At 41.4% G+C, this 21,204-nt stretch overlaps 1 protein-coding gene across 2 annotated transcripts; it reads left to right on the top strand.

The window, feature by feature from the left end:
- Positions 1-81: 81 nt before the first annotated feature.
- On the top strand, positions 82-20,917 carry ACOT13 (acyl-CoA thioesterase 13). 2 transcript variants are annotated; one of them, XM_019668186.1, is made up of 3 exons: positions 82-321; positions 18,017-18,201; positions 19,975-20,230. In XM_019668186.1, the coding sequence occupies exons 1-3, from the start codon at positions 244-246 to the stop codon at positions 20,129-20,131; spliced, it is 420 nt and encodes a 139-aa protein (XP_019523731.1). In that variant the 5' UTR covers positions 82-243; the 3' UTR covers positions 20,132-20,230. The 2 variants fall into 2 exon arrangements, with proteins under 2 accessions (XP_019523731.1, XP_019523732.1); XM_019668187.1 differs by lacking the exon at positions 82-321 and adding an exon at positions 16,320-16,355 and having other exon boundaries at positions 19,975-20,917.
- The last annotated feature ends 287 nt before the right edge of the window (positions 20,918-21,204 follow it).

Here is a 21,204-nt window from a genome sequence, read left to right as displayed (position 1 = left end):
TGGCTGTGGAGCGGGTGAGAGGCGGGCGCTGGGAAGTACAAAACAGCGCGTGCGCGGTCACCATGGGACGCAGAACGTCAGTGCGCGAGCGTGGGGGCAGTGGGGCTCGTGTGCGCTCCGCAAGGCGGACGGCAGCATCTCTTCGTCCCCTGCGCCCTTGTACTTTTTTGCGGACTCCTGGGCTTCTGGAATCTTACAAAGGCCATTCTTTCGCGGGGCCCGAAAGCCGGCGAACGACCCACGATGAGCCTGACACAGCAACTGCGGGAGGTGATGAAGGCGCTCGGCAGTGTCCGCGGTTTTGACAGAGTTTTGGAAAAGGTATTGGAGGCGAAGCCGCTGCTTGTGAGGAAGGGAGAGAAGGCACCATATGCTTGGATAAGTATCTCGCTAGATTCTGTACTGTTGCACCTGTAGTTCACCTTAATGATAATGATTACTACTTTAATGGAGCTCCATCATGTAAACGCACATAAGTAAGTATGGTTCTCACTCGTGGAGACAGAACTGCTCGGTTCTAGAGTTAGAAAGACTTTAGAGTTTGAAAGACTTTAGAGTTTGACTTTTCCACAAACACAGCCTGCAATGTTAGAGAAAGAGTAAAAGACAGTGCACATCCCAAAGGATTAAAAGATGATAATTGCAGTAAGGTAGGAAACTCAAGCGCTAGGTGGAGGGGTGCTGCGGCATTATGCAGGGCCAACCCTGCCCCCTTTGCACAGGAACAAACTAGCCCAGACTCCTAGTTTTCAGTGTCTTGATAGAACATCATGTGACATAGGAAGCGTTTATAAATAAGCATGAATAACAAAAGCCCTTGGTTATGTCACATTTGGAAGACATTTTTATTTTTTTAAAGATTTTATTGGGGAGGGCCAGCTGAGTGGTGCATTGGTTAAGAGTTGGCTTGGGAGCACCAGCTCTGAGCAGCAGGGCCCTGGTTTGGATCCCACATGAGGGCCAGTGACGCTGTGCTGTCTACAGCCAAGATGGTGAACAACAACTTGACCTGGAGCTGGGCTGCCATGAGTCGGCTGGCAATGGCGTAGGCTGCAGTAGGGCTGCTGTGGGCAGCCGTGAGCTACCATGAGTGGCTGGCAGTCGGTGACAGCGGCTGGCAGCTAGCCTGAGCTGCTGTGAGCCACCATGAACAGCCGTCCAATGGGCAGTGACCGATCTGCCTCAGCTGGGAACACCACAATGATCACAATACCAGCATGGGCCAGCATAGCGACATCCTCCACAACTAGACTGAAGAACAACTAGACTGTTCCGCTTCCCTGATTCTCCGATGCTGTTCCCCTCCCTCAATTCCCCAAAAAAATCTTTGGAAAAAAAAAAAAAGATTTTATTGGGGAATTGAGGAAGGGGAACAGTGTTGTGATATTGGGGAAGGGGAACAGCCAAGTTGTTGTCCTTCAGTCTTAGTTGTGGAGGGTGCAGCTAGCACAACTCCAATTCCAGTCGCCATCCGTCGGCAGCTCACGGCCGCTCAGCTCAAGGTGTCGTGTTCAATCTCAGTTGCGGGTGGACATAGTCCACCATCCCATTCCTGAGTGGAACCAGAAACCTTGTTGCTAAGTGCGCATGCTCTAACCACTGAGCCATCCGGTCGCTGGTGGGCAGCTCAGGGCAGCTCAGCTCAAGATGCTATGTTCAATCTTAGTTGCGGGTGGGTGTAGCCCACCATCCCATGCAGGAGTCAAATAGGCAACCTTGTTAGGAGCATGTACTCTCACCAGCTGAGCCATCCTGCCACCTGTTGGCAGCTCAGCTTGGGTGCAGCTCACTGGCCCATGTGGGAATCGAACCGACGGCCCTGTTGCTCAGAGCTCACGCTCTTAACCAACTGAGCCACTCAGCTGGCCCTGGAAGACACATAACAGCCTAAGAATGTTTAGGTGATTTGTTTTGTTCCTAAATGTTTAAATGCACACATGCCTGTTTTTCTCTGATCAGGCTAGAGTACTGGGAAATTTGGAAATAATTTGGAAGGGGAGTTTAAACAGATCAACTGCAGTCGTTTGTAGGAAGAATGTAGATTTTTGGTCCAAGGTCTCCCTCCCTCCTGGAATGCAACATTTAGGCTGTGTTTTCAACATGTCCATAATTATCTCTCAGGGCTTTGGTGAAAAACCAGAGGAAATAATACTTAGACAAACTTTAATACATTAGACAACATTTTATGTTTTCAAATAGCAAATACTATAAAACCCAAGGACACACTATTAGTTAACGGTAACTTTTTGAAAGATATCCAAACGAGAAAGTATTGGTGTAAGGGGAAGTTTGAATGCCTTAAAAAAATCTGTAGTAATTTTCATTGTTAAGCTTTAAGCAGCCTTATGGGTATGTGTCTTCTCATGATAACCTTGCCATAGGTTGTATCTGCCTTTGTCTGGAACAGTCATAAACGACATGCATGACTGAGTTGGCATTGGTGTTAACTTGCCTTCCAAGAAGATATATCTTTAAACTAGATGTGTAGATTTTCTCAGAATTTGCAGTAAGGTTGAATAGAGGTGCAACCTGTGTCCAGACCAGGGCTGTCCAATAGACACATGGAGCTACAAATGCTAGCTGCATTTGTAATTATAAATTTTGTGATACGAGGTCTGACAATTAAGTTCGCAAACTTGTTACAACGATGTTGCTAACCTTTTTTTGATATCAGAGGGATTATTCATTATGAATGTGTACTAACTGGACAAACAGTTAACCAAGTTTACTATTTGGAAGTGCTAAAAAGCTGCATGAAAAAGTTAAACGACCTAAACTTTTCGCCAACAATTCATGGCTCTTGCGTCATGACAATGCACTAGCTCACATGGCACTGTCTGTGAGGGAGTTTTTAGTCAGTCAACAAATAACTGTATTGGAACACCCTCCCTACTCACCTGATCTGGCCCCCAATGACTTCTTTCTTTACCCAAAGATAAAGGAAATATTGAAAGGAAGACATTTTGATGATATTCAGGACATCAAGGGTAATACAACTACAGCTCTGATGGCCATTCCAGAAAAAGAGTCCCAAAATTGCTTTGAAGGGTGGACTAGGTCCTGGCATCGGTGCATAGCTTCCCAAGGGAAGTACTTCGAAGGTGACCGTAGTGATATTCAGCAATGAGGTATGTAGCACTTTGTCTAGGATGAGTTCGCAAACTTGTCAGACCTCATAGACACATTTAAAAAGCAAAAATAGATAATTTTAGTAATATATTTTAAATAACTCATTTTAACCAAAATATTTTAACATGTAATCAATACAAAAACAGTATTATCTTCATATTTAATCTTTGAAATCCAATGTGAATTTTACACTTAACAGCATATCTCAATTCAGTGTAGCCATGTGTCAAGTGCTGAATACCAACATGTGGCTAGTGGCTACCATATAACTGCACAGGTCGGTAGCATATAGGTGCTCTGTGTTTGTTAGTTTAACCTAAAATAGGTTTCATGGCTGTTTGTTTCATGTGACCAGAGTTGCTAGGGGTAAAGTATGTGTTTATACATAATGATCTGTAAATCTGGTTGTGGACACAGTTTCCTTTCCTTTTACCATAAATTTTAAGGTAACATGACCTAGACCAGTGGTTCTCAATTGGGGGTGATTTTGCTCCTCATGGGACATTTGGCAATGTCTAGAGACATTTTTTTATCGTCATAATTGGAGTGGGGTGGGAGCTGCTAAATATTGTACAGTGCACAGTTTCCCTTCCCGCTGTCCCAACAACAAAAATCATCCAACAGTGTCTAAGTTGAGAAACTTAGAGCATTCTCTTAATCATTTACTTTGTTCTGGGTCAAAACTAGAAAATTGCTGTGTCCTTTCTAAATATAAACCATGTCTTTGTACTGAACTCTGAGTTAGTTGAACTCTGAGTTAGTTGTTCGTATCATGAGATTTCCACGTCTTCCCACGGAACAGAATTTGGTCTTTCCCTAAATGTCTGGTTGACAATTCTTCTTTTTTTTTTAAATTGGGGAGTTGGGGGAGGGGAACAGTGTTGAGGAATTGGGGAGGGGTACCAGCCAAATTGTTGTTCTTCAATCTTAGTTGTGGAGGGCACCAGTTGCCATCTGGCTGCCATCAGCAGCTCATGGCCTCTAAGCTCAATGTGCTGTGTTACAATCTTAGTTGCGGGTGGGCATAGCCACCATCCCATGTGGGAGTCGAACCCGGCAGTGTTGTTGTTAAGAGCGCATGCTGTATTCACTGAGCCATCCGGGTGGCAGCTCAGCTCAAGGTGCTAAGTTCAGTCTTAGTTACAGGCAGGCGTAGTCCACCTTCCAACAGGCAGTCTTGTTAGGAGCACGTGCTCTCACCAGCTGAGCTATCCTGCCACCTGTTGGCAGCTCAGCGGCAGCTCAGCTCAGGCGCAGGGTCACTGGCACATGTGGGAATCGAACAGGCAGCCCTGTTGCTCAGAGCTCGCACTCTTAAGCTAACTGTTAACCAACTGAGCCACTCGGCCAGCCCTGACAATTCTTTTATTAAAGTTTCTTTGGGCTGGCCGAGTGGTGCATTGGTTAAGAACTGGCTTGGGACGCCAGAGCGCCCCAGTTCGGATCCCACATAAGAGGGCCAGTGACACTGCCCTCTACAGCTAAGATGCTGAACAACAACTCAACCTGGAGCTGGGTTGCCGTGATTCGCTGGTGACGTTGTAGGCTGCAGCCCCTGCTGCAGTGGGTTGCCATAAGCTACCGTGTGTAGCCAACAGCCAGCGTGAGCGGCCGTCCAGAAGCCGGCGACTGATCTGCTTTGCCCAGGAAGAGCGCAATGATGGTGCCAACTTAGGCCAGTGAAGCAACGTCCTCCATAACTAGACCGAAGAACAAAAAGACAGCAACTTGTCTGTCCCCCTTCCCCCAATTCCTCAGCGCTGTTCCCATCCCCCAATTCCCCAATAAAAATCTTTAAAAGAAAAGTTTCTTTGTTAAAATAACTACTTAGCTTTTTGTTGCCTCATTGGACCTTTACTAACAGAATTATTTTATGTCAAGTAGTTGCCCCTCTAGTTACTTAAATATCAGATTTTTTCAAGGCAGAAATGCTTATTTTTAAATGCAAGAATATTGTTACAACTAAATTGGGGTATGAATGTATATGGTTCCCAGACACACTTGTACTCTTACTTCATTGCTTTTGCAAAGATGAGAAAGGATGTTTCTGAGTGTAAGCAGCAAGTGAGATGCACAGTCACTATTTCTTTAGGTCTACCCTGTCACCCACTTCTGCAGTGGCCTTACTAAAGTCAATGAATCAAGTAGAATAAAACTTCAAAACCTGGCTAATAATATTCCAGTGGGGATTTTGCTTTTTAGACAGATGTTTTGATTTTAGCAGATAGAATCTGGTAAATGATAGTGACTTTCTATTCCCCTGGAAGTGATCTTTTGAAGAAGGCACTTCAATCAGTGTATGAGAATTTAGAAGGAAAAAGGCCTGCCTGGGGTCATATGATTGGATTCATGGCTTAGGTATGCGCTTACTCTCTGGAGGATTGGCTACCCTCCAGGGATGTAAGGAACGAGATGTGGAGCTTGCCCAAGGTCTTCCAGACTGGGCTAGGAACCAGGGCCAGCCCATGGCACTGATTAGGACTAGTCCTTGGAGTCCAACCAAAGTCTTTATCCAATTAATGGGATTTAAAGCAGAGAGTCCTTCTGCAGCCATGAAGAATGTCTCCTCTCCAGGGTGGAGCTGGAGTTTGGCGTTAGACATCTGATCTGTGAATGGTCTCAGCCATCTATCTTTTCTGCTGGTTGTTTTTCTTCTTTTGGCTGCCGGTCAGGTCAATTTTTGGTGGGCTGTTGCTCTTGGTAAGGTTTGACACCGACCAGGTGCCCACAAAGGATGTACTTCTGGACCTGGAGAAATACAAGCAAAACCTCGTGCCCATGTTAGTAAGGCTCCTAGAGGCCATTGATTAGTTTGAGTATCTTTCCACCAAATTGGAACATTTTCCAAAGGTTTCGGGCTTTGAGAATTATAATGCCTTTCTGCAGCAGTACGTCCAAGGTGTTACTTGAACCATAGAAATTCAAAAAATTTAGAGTAAACATAGCTTTTGCCAGTTGTACTTGCGTGGGGTTCTTACTGTCTCCCCCTTTTTGTTTTTGAAGTTGTTTTTTTAAAGTGGCATTAGCACGTTTCACAGTGGCATGGCCTTGTGGATTGTAAGGCATTCCTGTAGTATGATTACTTTTTTACAGTTTACAGAAGTTAGCAAATTTTGTGTTAGTATAAGTGGGACCATTGTATTTTAATAGCTAGAGGGAGTCCCATGATTGAAAAATAGACAAGCAGGGCCGGCCGAGTGGCGCGATGGTTAAGAACTCGCTTGGGATGCCAGAGGGCCCCGGTTCGGATCCCACGTATGAGGGCCAGTGACACTGCAGCTAAGATGCTGAACAACAGCTCAACCTGGAGCTGGGCTGCCATGAGTCGCCGGCGACGGCGTAGGCTGCAGCCCCTGTGGCAGTGGATTGCCATGGGCTACCGTGTGTGGCCAGCAGCCAGCGTGAGCGGCCAGCAGCCGCAGTGAGCGGCCGTCCAGAAGCCGGCGACTGATCTGCCTCACCCGGGAAGAGCGCAATGATGGTGCCAACTTGGGCCAGTGAAGCAACATCCTCCACAACTAGATTGAAGAACAAAACGACAGCAACTTGTCTGTTCCCCTTTCCCCAATTCCCCAGCACTGTTCCCATCCCCCCAATCAATTCCCCAATAAAAAAAATCTAAAAAAAAAAAAAAAGAATTCATACAAAGGTTTCTAGGTTTAAAAAAAGAAAAATAGACAAGCAGATGGCAGCAGGAGTGTGCCATGGTTTTTCCTGTTGGGGCAGTTGCTACAAGAAAGCCCAAGGCACTATCAACAGAGACATGTGCAAACAGATGTGTCAGATAGTATTGGGGACTAAACCCCTAGGATTGACTCCTTTAGGGTACTCCTGTGGGGTGTTAATTATTTGGCAAGCAGGGCAAGTTTGGACAGTCCTTCAAGCAGCTTGTTTGTAAGTAATGGGAAATCGAGTTTGAAGACCGCCAGTATTGATATGAGTTAATAAATGAAACTGTGTTGCTTCAGCAACATGAACTATCAAGGAATCAGCAAGAGCATTGCCATGGGTCATAGGACCAGGTAACGAGGTATGCGCACAAATGTGCGCAATAAAAAATGGGTGTTGGCGGTTTCTTACAACCTGTTGAAGCTGAGTAAACAAAATCTGTAGAGACAGATTAGGATTATGAGAAAGGGGTGCCGTCTCAATGTTTTGAACAGTATGGACAACATAAGCAGAATCAGAAACAATATTTAAAGGACCAGAAAAATTCTTTAAAGCAGTTAAGACAGCCACCAGTTTAGCCTCTTGTGTTGAATTGCAGTTAGTATAGATAAGTTGTTGGCCTTTGTTACTAACAACTACTGCTTTACCATTGCTAGAACCATCAGTAAAAACTAACACCTTGAGGAATAGGCTCCTGTTGGAGTTTTTTAGGTAAAATCCAATTTGTCTTTTGAAGAAACTAAAATAATTTATTTTTAGGGTAATGATTACCAATAGTGCCATGAAAATGACTGATAGCAATTTGTCAAGATTCAGAATGAACATTTAAATGAGTAGTTTGTTGTTTTTTAAAATGTACTACTATTTTATTAGGTTCCTGTCCATTTAGGTAGAGAACTCTGGTGCAAGCACACGATATGAGTTCTGAAATTAATTCCACATAACTTGGGAGTGACTTAACAAAGTTGTTAGGCAAGAAAAGCCACGTTACCAGGTCATTTTGCTGAACAATTACTGCTGTAGGCAAGTGTGGAGTAGGAAAAATTAAAATTTGTAAAGGTTGAGAAGGATCTATATGCTGAATTTGAACTTCTTGAATCTTTTGTTCTACTAATTCTAATTTCTGATTAGCCTGAGGGGTTAAATTGCAAGGACTATCTAGTTGAGGTGGTCCTGGTGAAAGACTGAATAGATTACTGAGGGCATATGTGGGAATGCCCAAAGTAGGACGTAGGCAATTAATGTCTCCTAAAAGTTTTTGTAGATCATTTAAGGTGGAGATTTTATCTCTTCTTATTTGAACTTTTTGAGGTTGAATAGTCTTGTCTCTCCACAGTAAACCCTAAATATTGTACTGGCGTTGTGGTTTGAATTTTATCTGGAGCGATACAAAGTCCTGCTGAGTCAAGTTGTTTTTTTTGTTTGTTTGTTTTTTAAAGATTTTATTGGGGAATTGGGGGGAGGGGAACAGTGTTGGGGAATCGGGGAAGGTGAACAGACAGGTAGACATATTGCTGTTTTCTTTAGTCTAGTTGTGGAGGACGTCACTTCACTGGCCCATGTTGGTATGATCATTGCGGTCTTCCCAGGTGAGGCAATTGGTCGCCAGTCATTGGTCGGCTGCTTACAGCAGCTCCTGGCAGCTCACACCGGCTGCCGGCCGCTCACGCTGGCTGCCAGCCACTCACGTAGCTCACGGCAGCCCACTGCAGCCCCACTGCAGCCTACGCCGTCGCCGGTGACTCACAGCAGCCCAGCTCCAGGTTGAGCTGTTGTTCATCTTAGCAGTAGAGGGCAAGCGTCACTGGCCCTCAATGTGAGATCCGAACCACAGCCCTGCTGCTCAGAGCTGGCGCTCCCAAGCGAGCTCTTAACCAGCTGAGCCAGTTGGCCAGCCCTCGAGTTGTTTTTTAAGTGACTCAAAGCATGCTGCTAAATTTTCTGTGGAAGGCGCAGCACAGAGAATATCATCCATGTAATGAATGACATAGCAATCTAGAAATTCATTTCTTACAGGGAGAACAGCTCTGTCTACAAAAAGCTGACATATGGTTGGGCTATTAAGTATTCCCTGAGGTAGAACTTTCCATTGATATCTCCTCATAGGTTCTTTATTATTAGTTGAGGGAATAGAAAACACAAATTGAGGACAATCTTGAGGATGCAAAGGGATTGTATAAAAACAATCCTGTAGATCAATTACTATCAAAGGCCAGTTTTTTGGAATCATGGACGGTTGGGGGAGTCCAGGCTGTAAAGCACCCATGGGCTCAATGAGAGCATTAACTGCTCGGAGGTCAGTGAGCAGTCGCCATTTCCCTGACTTCTTTTTAATAACAAATACTGGTGAGTTCCAGGGCCTCCAGAAGGTTTTATGTAATCTGATTCTAATTGAATCTGTACTAATTCTGCTAGAGCCTCTAATTTTTCCTGAGAGATTGGCCACTGTTGAATCCATAGAGGCTTGTTGTTAGTCCATTTAAGAGGTATGGGAGTTTTTAGCTCTGCAACAAGTATGGAGGTATCTCAAAAAACTGGAAATGGAATTACCTTATGACCCGCAATTCCACTCTTAGGTATCTATCCAGAGAAATCCAAAACGCTAATTTGAAAAAATATATGCACCCCTATGTTTATTGCAGCGCTATTCACAATGGCCAAGACATGGCAACAACCAAAATGCCCATCAGTAGATAACTGGATAAAGAAACTGTAGTACATTTATGCAATGGAGTATTACTCAGGCATAAAGAAGAATGAAATCTTATCATTTGCAACGATATGGATGGACCTAGAGAACATTATGCTAAGTGAAATAAGTCAGAGAAAGACAAATACCGTATGATCTCGCTTATATGTGGAATCTAAAGAACAGAATCAAACGAGCAAACTAAACAAATAGTCTCAGAGATATAGAGAAAAAAACTGAGGGTTGCTAGATGGGAGAGGGGTGGGGATGAGGGAGAAGGTGAGGAGATTAGAAAGCACAAATTGGTAACCACAAGATTGCCATGGGGATATGAAAGACAATTTGGGGAATATAATCAATAATGTAAAGATTTTGTAGGGTATCAGATGGGCACTTGTCCTATTAGGGAGACCACTTCATGGATGGTGTAGATGCCTGACCATTGCAGTGTACACCTGAAGCTGAAACTGAATAATATTGAATGTCAACTATAATTTTATATATATATGGCTACAGGATGTGTAGTACAGCATAGGGAATAGAGTCAATGGAATTGTAACAACTATACATGATGTCAGAGGGGTAATAGATTGGGGGAGGGGGGTTATCACTGTGAGGGGTATAAATGTCTAACTATTGTTTTGTACACCTGAAACTAATTTTTTTTAAAAAATCAACCTTATACTTACTAGAACTTTGAGGCTTTGGGTTGACCACAAAAGGGCAGTAACGTTATTTCAAGTCTGTCAACATGATATGCCAACAGATATTTCCATCTTCATTATTGGCCATTTAAATTAAAGTACAAGAAATGCACAAGAAAATGATAAAGCAAGATTTGTTCAAAGACATGTACAAAAGTCTTGATTGTAGCATTATTTGTGATATAAAAAATGAGAGGGGGCTGGCTGAGTGGCTCAGTTGGTTAAGAGCTCGCTCAAGAGTTTGAGCTCTGAGCAATAGCGGTTCGAGGCCCGGCCTGAGCTGAGCTGCCGCTGAGCTGCCAACAGGTGGCAGGATGGCTCAGCTTTAAAAAAATAAATAAATAAATGAGAGGACCAGCTGAGTGGCACATTCGTTAAGCGTTGGCTTGGGAGCGCCAGCTCTGAGCAGCAGGGCCCTGGTTTGGATCCCACATGAGGGCCAGTGACGCTGCGCCCTCTACAGCTAAGATGGTGAACAACAGCTTGACCTGGAGCTGGGCTGCCATGAATCGCTGGCCACGGTGTAGGCTGCAGTGGGGCTGGCCAGCAGCAGGCGTGAGCATTCGTGAGCTGCTATGAGGTGTCATGAGCGGCTGTCCAATGGCTGGCGAATGACTGCTTCTCTCCGGAAGAGCGCAATGATAATACCAACATGGGCCAGTGAAGTGACGCCCTCCGCACTAGACAAAAAACTGAACAAAAGGACAGCAACTTGTCTGTTCCCCTTCCCCCATCCACCAATGCTGTTCCCCTCCTGCAATTCCCCAATAAAATCTTTAAAAAAAAAAGAGGGAAATAACCTAAATGTCCAACTATAGAGGAACTAATAAAAAAAAAATCAGTGTAGTTCTCTGCGAAGGAGTCATTGATTTACTAACGTAGGAGCATATCATTAAATGATGTGCTTTATATGACTTCATAAAATTATAAATTTTTGTTTATTTATTTTGCAAACAGGTAGCACTTACTATGTTTCAGGCAGTAAGCACATTACTAATATGAACTCATGTTTTTATGGCAAAAGATAAAAGTTAAAATACAATAATCTGGAAAAGCATTTCACCATTTGACTAGGTGTTAAAATCTGATATGGTAAGAATTGCTGTAGGGCAGTCAGTCTTAAATAGGTTAGTGGGCACAAAGGATGTAGGCACAATGTCATTCACAGAAAAAGAAATGTAGTTGCCCAATAAACATAAAAGGATGCTCAATAGCACTATTAGTCTGGCTAGTGCAAATTTAAACCATGAGATAATCAGATTTTGCCCATGATATTGTAAAAATTAAGAATAACACATTACTGATGAGGAATTAGGGAGTGAGGCACTGCTCTTAGAAGATAATATGGCAGATTTGTTAAAAGTTTATATACCCTTTTACCCAGTTTTCTAATTTTGGCAATTCTATATAAACGAAAGCACCTTTGTTTGTAATGGTAAAAAATATGGAAAGAACACATCTAGTATACGCAATACTAGGGAATATCACACAGCTATTAAAAGAGATCTGAATTGAGCTGGAGAAATGGCTGTGATATACTGGGAAAAGAAAAATGTATTGCACAGTACTGTGTGTAATATCCCATATGTTTAAATTTTGTATTAAAAAAAACCCCTATATATGTGTACATGTGTGAATCAGCCCAGAGAATTATAATGAAGGACATACAGCACTGATGGGGAAATAAGTAAAAAATTATACGTCTATACTGTTTGATTTATTTATATAGAACAAATGATTGTATTTTTGTAATTAAAAATATGATAAAGAGAAGTCACATGGTAATTTATTTTTTTAAAGATTTTATTGGGGAATTGGGGGAGGGGAACAGCGCTGGGGAATCGGGGGAAGGGAAACAGACAAGTTGCTGTTGTTTTTTGTTCTTCAGTTTAGTTGTGGAGGATGTTGCTTCACTAGTCCTTGTTGGTATTATCATTGTGCTCTTCCTGGGTATGGCAGATAGTTGCTGGCCTCTGGACCGCCGCTCACGGCAGCTCTTGGCAGCTCACACCGGCTGCCAGCCACTCACGGTGGCTGCCAGCCACACACAGTAGCTTATAGCAGCCCACTGCAGCAGGGGCTGCAGCCTATGCCGTCGCCGGCGACTCACGGCAGCCCAGCTGTTGTTCACCATGCCAGCCGTAGAGGGCAGTGACACTGGCCCCCATGTGGGATCCGAACCAGGGTCCTGCTGCTCAGAGTTGGCGTCCCAAGCCAACGCACCACTCGGCCGGCCCAGTAACATGGTAATTTAGATAGCTTAGATATAGGACTAAAGGAATCGAGACGTAATTGGTGAAAAAAATGAACTCAAGTCAACAATTAAATCAAAATTGAAATGGAAAGGGATATGGAATCCACTCAGGGCAACTGTAAGTACTTTGGAAATACTCTAATTTTAGCAGTGGTAAATACACCAATTTCAAGGGAAATAATGTTGAGTTTATATTTCTTTTGCCTCAAAGATAGTCAAGATATAGTTCTATGTACACCCTCTGAAATGAAATGCTGCTGAACTTTATACCACTTGTCTAAGTAGCCCTTTTTGTCAAGTCCTGAGATTTGTAAAAACCTCAGAAAGTTACCTGAGCTTTAATAGAAATTAAGTGTATATATTATGACAACTAAGCCATTCCCCTGGCCTTGGCTCACCATATTTGCATCCTGTACAGCATCAACCCTTCCTGAGAACGACTCCATATTCAGGTACTAGACTCCAAACTAGATAGGCTGCAAAAATTCTGCGCAGATTTATGCTTTATCCCTTGAGAGAGCTGGAAGCGTGACTAGACATTGCCCAGGTCCCCAGTCTAGAGTATAAGCTCCTTCTCTGTCAACCCCTCTTCTCCAGGTTGACGGCAGCAGAGAACCTGTGTATGAGAGAAATCCTGCCAATCTAATTAATAAGATAGAGGCCTTCATAGTATCCACCTTTATAGGTATTTCAGAATGAGTCAGTAAAATCTGCCATTTACCAACCTGTGGGGAAAAATAGTGATTGCTTATGTTCCTTCCTGGCACACCTCTCCTCATAACCACCACTCCAGTGAACAAGAGTTGAAGATTACTTCAGCTGGTTAAGTCCCCAGGAAATACTTAATTAAATTCTCTCTGCTGTTCCCTAGGGTTTTGTTTTGCCTCCCATGGCATTCATTTGCTAAATTTGTTCTTTTTGGCCTCTTATAACCTTTACTGGTTGGTGTGCTCCCTAAGGACAATGACATCTTACTGATTGTTTGGGTCATCTGCTCTTGGCCCACTTGCCCCCGAATTTTCACTCTTATCCTTCAAAGGAGGTTAGCTCTCCACTGGGCCCTTTCCCCACAAGCCTAGTTATTAGCTCTGGGATGGTGGTAGGACATTGCTTCATCATTGTCTTCCATTGGCCTAACTCTTTTATTTTACTTAGGGAGATAAGAATTAGCAACACAAAAAGCATTTCTCTTGCCATATCAGGCTGACGAGTACAAAATTATCTTTTCCAATGTACATTTTAAACCAACCTTATATATTACTATGTCCCTTGGCCTTTCACATTGGGAAAAAGAAAAAAAAAAGTGTTCTGCAGTAGAAAATCCAATTAACATTTTTTTTACCTTTTGTCATCCCAGCAGAACTTTAAGAACTGACCTCTATGAAACACACTGTGCCTTAAAAGTACACTAAACCACTTTTGCTGTCTGAGGCTCTCACATTTGATTCTCTTTTCCTGAATTGCCTGGCTTTTCCCCCCGTCTTCCCCTGCCTTATTCCTACCTGTCCTTCAAGACTTGAATGTCATTCCCCAGGAAGCCTTTTCCAATGTCTCTTCCTTGAAAGCATGTGCTTTTATAAGTTAGGTATCTTTATTTCAAACAAGTCGTATTTCTCCGATTTGCAGTAATTCCCTCTGCTGAAATCGTCTGTGTACTTGTCTCTTCCCCTAGACTGTGAACCCCTTCAGAGCAGGCATTTTATCTCATTCATCTTCACATTGCCACTCAGGTAAATGCCTGAATAAGGGGAGCTCCACCTTGGTCCTGCTTGGTGTGTATTATTAGTTTATGAGGACATCTTATGGCTGGATATTTATTGTATAAATAGACTTGATCCTCTTGTAACATTTTTCCATTGATATACCTGTTACACAGAACATTGTCTAGGATGGTCTATATCGTATGGTTCTGTTTGTTTTACTTCAGGGCCTTCTAGGGGATAAACAACAACAAAACCACTAAAGTTATGGTTTGTGAAACTCCAAGATGTCTTCCTGGTGGAGCCATAAAGGAGCCTATCAAGAGACTTTATAGTGAGTGATTAGGGAGACTTGAAGGTAAACAGACCTAGATCTAAAAATCTCAGTTCTGTCACATCCTGGGTGACCTTGAGGATAAACCACTCTGAGTTTAAGCTACCTACAAGATGGAAATTATGCCTTCCTTATTATATGTTACATAGAAAGTGTTTGGCACTGTGCCTGGAATATAAAGGGGGTCGATAAATGGCAGCTACCTAGCCTCTAACCATTTAACGCTTGAGAGAGCCAGCCCAAGCCCAAAACAAGAGACACACCACATATTCATCTATATTCTGCCTGAATCCCTCTACTGATGGTGAAAATTACTGTTTCTGGATGCAGCACATTCCAGTTACAGCTCAATTCCAAATTCTAAATATTATGCTGTGATAGTTTTTACTACTAATTTAAATAAGATATAACAAACACATTTCTATTGTTTCTTTTTTAAAGATGTTTGATATAAAATTTTAAATTTGTTGTTCTATTGGGTTGTTTGAAAAGTCATGACGCATTATTGCAACGAAAAACATAGAAAAAATACGTCATGACTTTCAATACATTGTATGTTTTGTGTAATTCTTTTTCATTGTGATACTATAAAATTGGGCAGGGTCTTAAAAGCCGTCATTTAACTTTGTTGGATTTTGTTGTTAAAACTTAAATGAGTTTATGACATAACCTTATAGTCACTGATTGAATTACTGAATTTCTTCCAGTTTTTTGGGGTTTTTTTAAAGATTTTTATTGGGGAATTGGGGGAAGGGAACAGTGTTGGGGACTTGGGGAAGGGGACCAGCCAAGTTGTTGTTCTTCAGTCTTCATTGTGGAGGGCGCCAGTCGCCATCTGGCTGCCCATTGGCAGCTTGTGGCCTCTAAGCTCAAGGTGCTATGTTCAATCTTAGTTGCAGGTAGTCATAGCCACCATCTCATATGGGAGTTGAACCAGCAGCCTTGTTGTTAAGATCACACGCTCTATCCACTGAGCCATCCGGGCAGCAGCTCAGCTCAAGGTGCCGAGTTCAGTCTTAGTTGAGGGTGGGCATAGCCCACCATTGAACAGGCAATCTTGTTACACCATCTGAGCCATCCTGCTACCTGTTGGCAGCCCAGGACCAGCTCAGCTTGGGCGCAGCGTCACTGGCCCGTGTGGGAATCGAACTGGCAGCCCTGTTGCTCAGAGCTTGCGCTCTTAAGCTAACGCTTAATCAACTGAGCCACTCGGCCGGCCCTCTTCCAGTTTGTTTTAAAATTGTTTTAAACCATTCATTACAAAGTCATTAAAAAAATTATTCTGTGCAACCACCAAGATAACTCTACCCAGCAAAGCTATCGTTTAGAATTGAAGGAGAGATAAAGAGCTTCCCAGACAAGAAAAAGCTAAAGGAGTTCATCACCATCAAACCAGTACTACAAGGAATGTTAAAGGGACTTCTTTAAGACTAATATAGATTTATATATATATATGTGTGTGTGTGTGTGTGTGTGTGTGTGTGTGAAATAAAATGGCAATAACTACATATCTGACAATTACTTTAAATGTAAATGTATTAAATGCTTCAATCAAAAATAGGGTGGCTGAATGGATAAGAAAACGAGACCCTTACATACACTGCCTACAAGAGACTCTCTTCAGATCAAAAGACACACAGATACTGAAAGTAAAAGGAAAAAGATATTTCATTAAAATGGAAACAAACGAAAAAAAAGCTGGGGTAGCAATGCTTATACCAGGCAAAAGACTTTAAAACAAAGCCTGTAACAAGAGACAAACAAGGAGGACCTAGAAATCCCACTTCTGGGTATTTATTTGAAGAAACCCAAAATGCTACTTCGAGGGGACTTGCTCATCCATATGTTCATCGCAGCATTATTTACAATAGCTAAGGTATGGAGGCTACCTGGGTGTCCCTGAATGGATGAATGAAGAGATGGCACATTTATACAATGGAATATTACTCAGCCATAAAAAAAGAATGAAATCTTGCCATCTGCAACATGGATGGACCTAGAGGGTATTGTGCTGAGTGTAGTCAGACAGAAAGACAAATGTCATATGATTTCACTTATAAGTGGAATCTAAAGAACAAAATAAACAAAACAGCAATAAACTCATGGAGAACATTTTGATATTTTCCAGATGGGAGGAGGATTGGGGGGTATGAAAAGGGGGAAGGGATTAAGTACAAATTAGTTGTTACACAGTAGTCATGGGGATGTAGGGAATAGCATAAGAAATGTAGTCAATAACATTGTAATAACAATGTATGGTGTCAAACGGGTACTACTGGGTTGTCAGAAAAGTCATGACGCGTTTTTGCAACAAAAAACAGAAAAAAATACATCATGACTTTTCTGACAACCCAATAGATTTATCAGGGTGATAGATGGGAGGGGGTGGGGTTAAGAAGTACAAATTGGTAGTTATAAAATAGTCATGGGGATGTAAAGCATAAGGAATATATAGTCAATAATGTGGTAATAATTATATATATAGTGCCAGGTGGGTACTAGTCAGGGGGATCATTTCTTAAATTATGTAATAATGTCTAACCACTATGCTGTACACCTGAAATTAATATAAAATAATATTAGATGTAAATTGTAACTGAAAATTTTTAAAAGAGGGGAAAAGGGTGAAGGGGAATAAGAGGTGCAAAAATCCCCATATAAAATAAGTCATGGAGATGTAATGTACAGCATAAAGAATATAGTCAATAATATTGATAGTGTGATATAGTGTCAGATGCTTGCTGGACACATCATGGTGATCACTACTTTAGGTATATAAATGTTGAATATGATGTAACTAATAAAATATTGTATGTTAGCTATATTTTAATGAAAATCTTTTGAAAAAGCATTACCTTGTACAAAAACTAGGGAACATCCAAATTAAACCTCTAGTGCAGCAGTTCTCAACCTGTGGGTTGCGACCCCTTTGGGGGTCGAACGACCCTTTCACAGGGGTCACCTAAGACCATCGGAAAACAAAAAGATATTTACATTACGATTCATAACAGTAGCAAAATTACAGTTATAGAGTAGCAACGAAAATAATTTTATGTTTGGGGGTCACCACAACATGAGGAACTGTATTAAGGGATTGCGGCATTAGGAAGGTTAAGAACCGCTGCTCTAGTGGGTTAACAGATCACAGGGACCAGCTAGCTTTGTTGGCGCAAAATTTCTTTGGAGACATTAAGAGATGCTAGGTTGTTTTCCATAAGGCTGAAAAGCTCAGATGGAATGTTTGATTTATGCCAGCAGAGTGGAGATTAACAAAGACTACTACTATTTTTCCTGAAATATTCCTTTTTCTTTAAATTAACATAAGAGTTAATGTCTATTATAGAGATTGATAACTTATTTGAATTTAGGAATTGGCTTTTTGGGGTGACTCAATTTAATCCAAGTAGAGGAACTAATTTCCAAATATAGTATGTATCAGTAATAAAGGGGTAATGGTCTAACACTCAGCTTCTTGATGGGCTGTTTGAGGTTTACTAATACCACAGAATATCCAAAATTCTTTTCTTTTACATTTAGGTGGCTCTTGTCTCTGCTGATCCTGGAAAAGTGATTTGTGAACTGAAAGTAGAAGAGGAGCATACCAATAAGGGCGGCACTCTCCATGGAGGGTTGACAGCCACCTTAGTGGATAACGTATCAACAATGGCTCTGCTCTGCACAGAAAGGGGAGCACCTGGTGTCAGTGTCGATATGAACATAACGTATGTAACCAAACTGCACCCCAAATAACTTTATTGTGATAGTTCAAACAACTTGAGATTAAACACATTTGTAACATAAAGCATGAGGTGCCCATAGCAGCTGATCCTTAAATGCAGCTCTAGATTTGTCCTAAAATATTCCATGGCCTTAGAATCTAGTAGAGGAACTAATTTCCAAATATAGTTGTATCAGTAGTAAAGGGGGCATGGTCTAACTGATAAAAATTCAAATTCTTATTTGAATTTTTATTCAAAAATAAAAATTCAGCTTCTAATAAGTATATTACTGGTGGGGGAAAAAAATCACTACAAACTCATGGCTTTTAACTGTTTCACAGTCCCAAAAAGTGCCATTTGTACTTTTCTTATGAGGGCTGTATTTAAGTATACAAGTATATAGGGAAAAGGCTGAATAAAATTTTAAAAGTTGGAGAAACCTTCATGTATACATCGTCACCTCCTTGTAACAGGGTGACCGCAAATGTCGTTTGCAGTCCGGTTCTCTCCCTGCGCTATAGGTTTAAACTACATGATGAAAGGAGCGGGGCCCCAGATGCGAGGCTGCCACTCACTTGTGAAAATGCCTGCAGGGGTCAAATGGTTCCAAATGTAAGAAATTCAGTTCCAACATTAACTAGTACTGTTGCCAGGCCTGTTCCAGAGTGCAGCGCCCAGGGATTTAGTTTCAACACAATTGCTTTTTCCACCTAGACAACAAAAAAATGATTTTTGTTAGGGTGGGGGACAGGCAGGGGTTAGGGTGGGAAAGCCAGTGTTATTTGGCATGAGGGCAATGGCAATAATGTCAGTTAATAGGTTTTTAAACAATCTAAATCTTTTATTAGGCTAACTTAAGAAACATTCAGTCCCTCTTTACTATAGAAATAAATTGAGGGTGCAGTAAGCAAATCACTGGACAAAATGCAAATGCTCCTTTGAAAACGAAAAGGTTCTGCTTATGGTACCGGTGGGCACATTCAGCAGTCCTTACCTTAGTCCATGTGATGGGCAGTAAGACCAGTTGATGACTCTTGTTTTCCTTAAGAGTCTGTATTCAGAGCAAAGATCTTTAAACCTAGCGCTGCATTTCACGATATTCTAAGATACTGCTGCTTTCACAACACTAAAGAATTTTCAATAAGTCATAGTTTTGGCCTTTCAAAGTATGTGTTGCCTAAAGTATTGGCTACCATCAAGAGCTGCCCAAGCTTCAAAGTGATTGACCTGAGCAGAAACTAGGACAATCTCAAAGATTTACTATAGATACTTCAAAAGTAAGTGAATGACAACTTATGAATACAGGTGGGTAGGAAGTGTATCTCTAAAAATACGTATACACAATTCATCAGGATTGTTAAGGACCTCATATTAATTCCTTATAGTTCTTATATTGTCATTTTAGAGTTGAGTAAATTCTAAATATTGATAAGATATGGACACCAAGTAATACTTCACCTAGGAAGTTAAGTAGATTACATGAAAGCTAGAAGAAATCGTTCACCAGCCCCAAATAAATATGAAGTGAGAAATTTAATAAAAAAGGGGGATGGTGCAAAAACCCCTTCCTGTATTTACAGGAAAAGAAACTTATATGGATAAGGTATGGGTAAGATGGAACTTGGTCAGGACCAGCCATTCGAGTTTGATAGGACAAAAAGCTTACTGTTGTTACTTATTTTAATCCTAAAAATAGTCTTAAAGGCAGCTTTCTGTGATGCACACAACTTTCCCTTTTAAAAATTATTTGCTGTTAACTATTTGTTTCCTTTCAAGGTACATGTCACCTGCTAAAATAGGAGAAGACATAGTGATTACAGCACGTGTTCTGAAGCAAGGAAAAACACTTGCATTTGCCTCTGTGGATTTGACCAACAAAGCCACGGGAAAATTGGTAGCACAAGGCAGACACACAAAACACTTGGGAAACTGAGAGGACAGCAGTATGACTTGAAACCCAACAAGGAATATCAAGTGTAAATTTGACTTGAACAAATGTAATTTTCAAAATAAATTACAATAACCAGAAGTAGCTAACAAATACTGTCTTTGGGGAAAAGGACATGGAGTCCAAGTGGGATATAGGATGGGGATATCATTTTCATTTTACGTCTCTTCAGTTTGTTTTTAATCTTGTGTATGATACTCATATGAAAAAATTCTTAGTTCAGTGTTTTGAAAACTTAGGGAAAGCAAAGAAACTAGTCAGGCCATTTTGAGATAAGATTACCTTAAAACTGAACTCTATTAAACTAAAGGAAAAATATAAATTAATGGTTAATCCTTAATGAATTTTTAGGTCCTTCTCAGCTCTAAAATGCCATCTACATTTTTTTAAACCCAATTTCAAGACTATGAAACTTCAAAATAGATTGAGCCATGTGGCCTGATGTAGTCAAGAAAGTTGGAGGCAAAGTACATTAATGATATAGAAAACAGTCCAATGGGTGTGGTGTTTTTGATAGTGTTACAGGACTGGCATATTTTATATTGGGGGGAGGAGCATACCATTAGCCCCTTTTCTAGTACCTAGAATAAAACCATGAAGATCTTAAATCTCAGTCTACAGTATCAAAAAGACCAAGTTCACAAATTGTTTCATCCATTTCTTAGTTGACTATATGGCATTCTTAATATTTGATTTCTGCATCAAGCAGTCTTAGTGAACATGACTAAAAAGTGATGTGACTTTAAATAAATCTGGAAACAGTCAACTAAAGATTGATTCTCCTTTGCTTGTGAGAGTACATGCTGATCTGTCTGCTGAAAGGACAGAGGCCGACTGTATAGTAGCAGTGAGCACACAGGGAGCCCAGATACTAATTTCCTATCTCCTACTGAAAGGAACCTGGGCTCCTTGGAGAAGTGGCTGATTCAGGGGCTGGGATAGGGAAGTTACAAAATGAACATATCTAGTGCCTTAAAGGGAATGCTCAAGAAAATAGAGGCATGCAAATTATGCAGCATTGAAACAAAAAGAATTGAGTCCATATTGTTTAGGTAGAT

The sequence above is a fragment of the Hipposideros armiger genome, unplaced genomic scaffold, assembly GCF_001890085.2.
Source record: "Hipposideros armiger isolate ML-2016 unplaced genomic scaffold, ASM189008v1 scaffold_519, whole genome shotgun sequence".
Classification (NCBI taxonomy): domain Eukaryota; kingdom Metazoa; phylum Chordata; class Mammalia; order Chiroptera; family Hipposideridae; genus Hipposideros; species Hipposideros armiger.
Note: the sequence above shows the minus strand (reverse complement) of the source record. Positions and strands in the feature narration are given on the sequence as shown.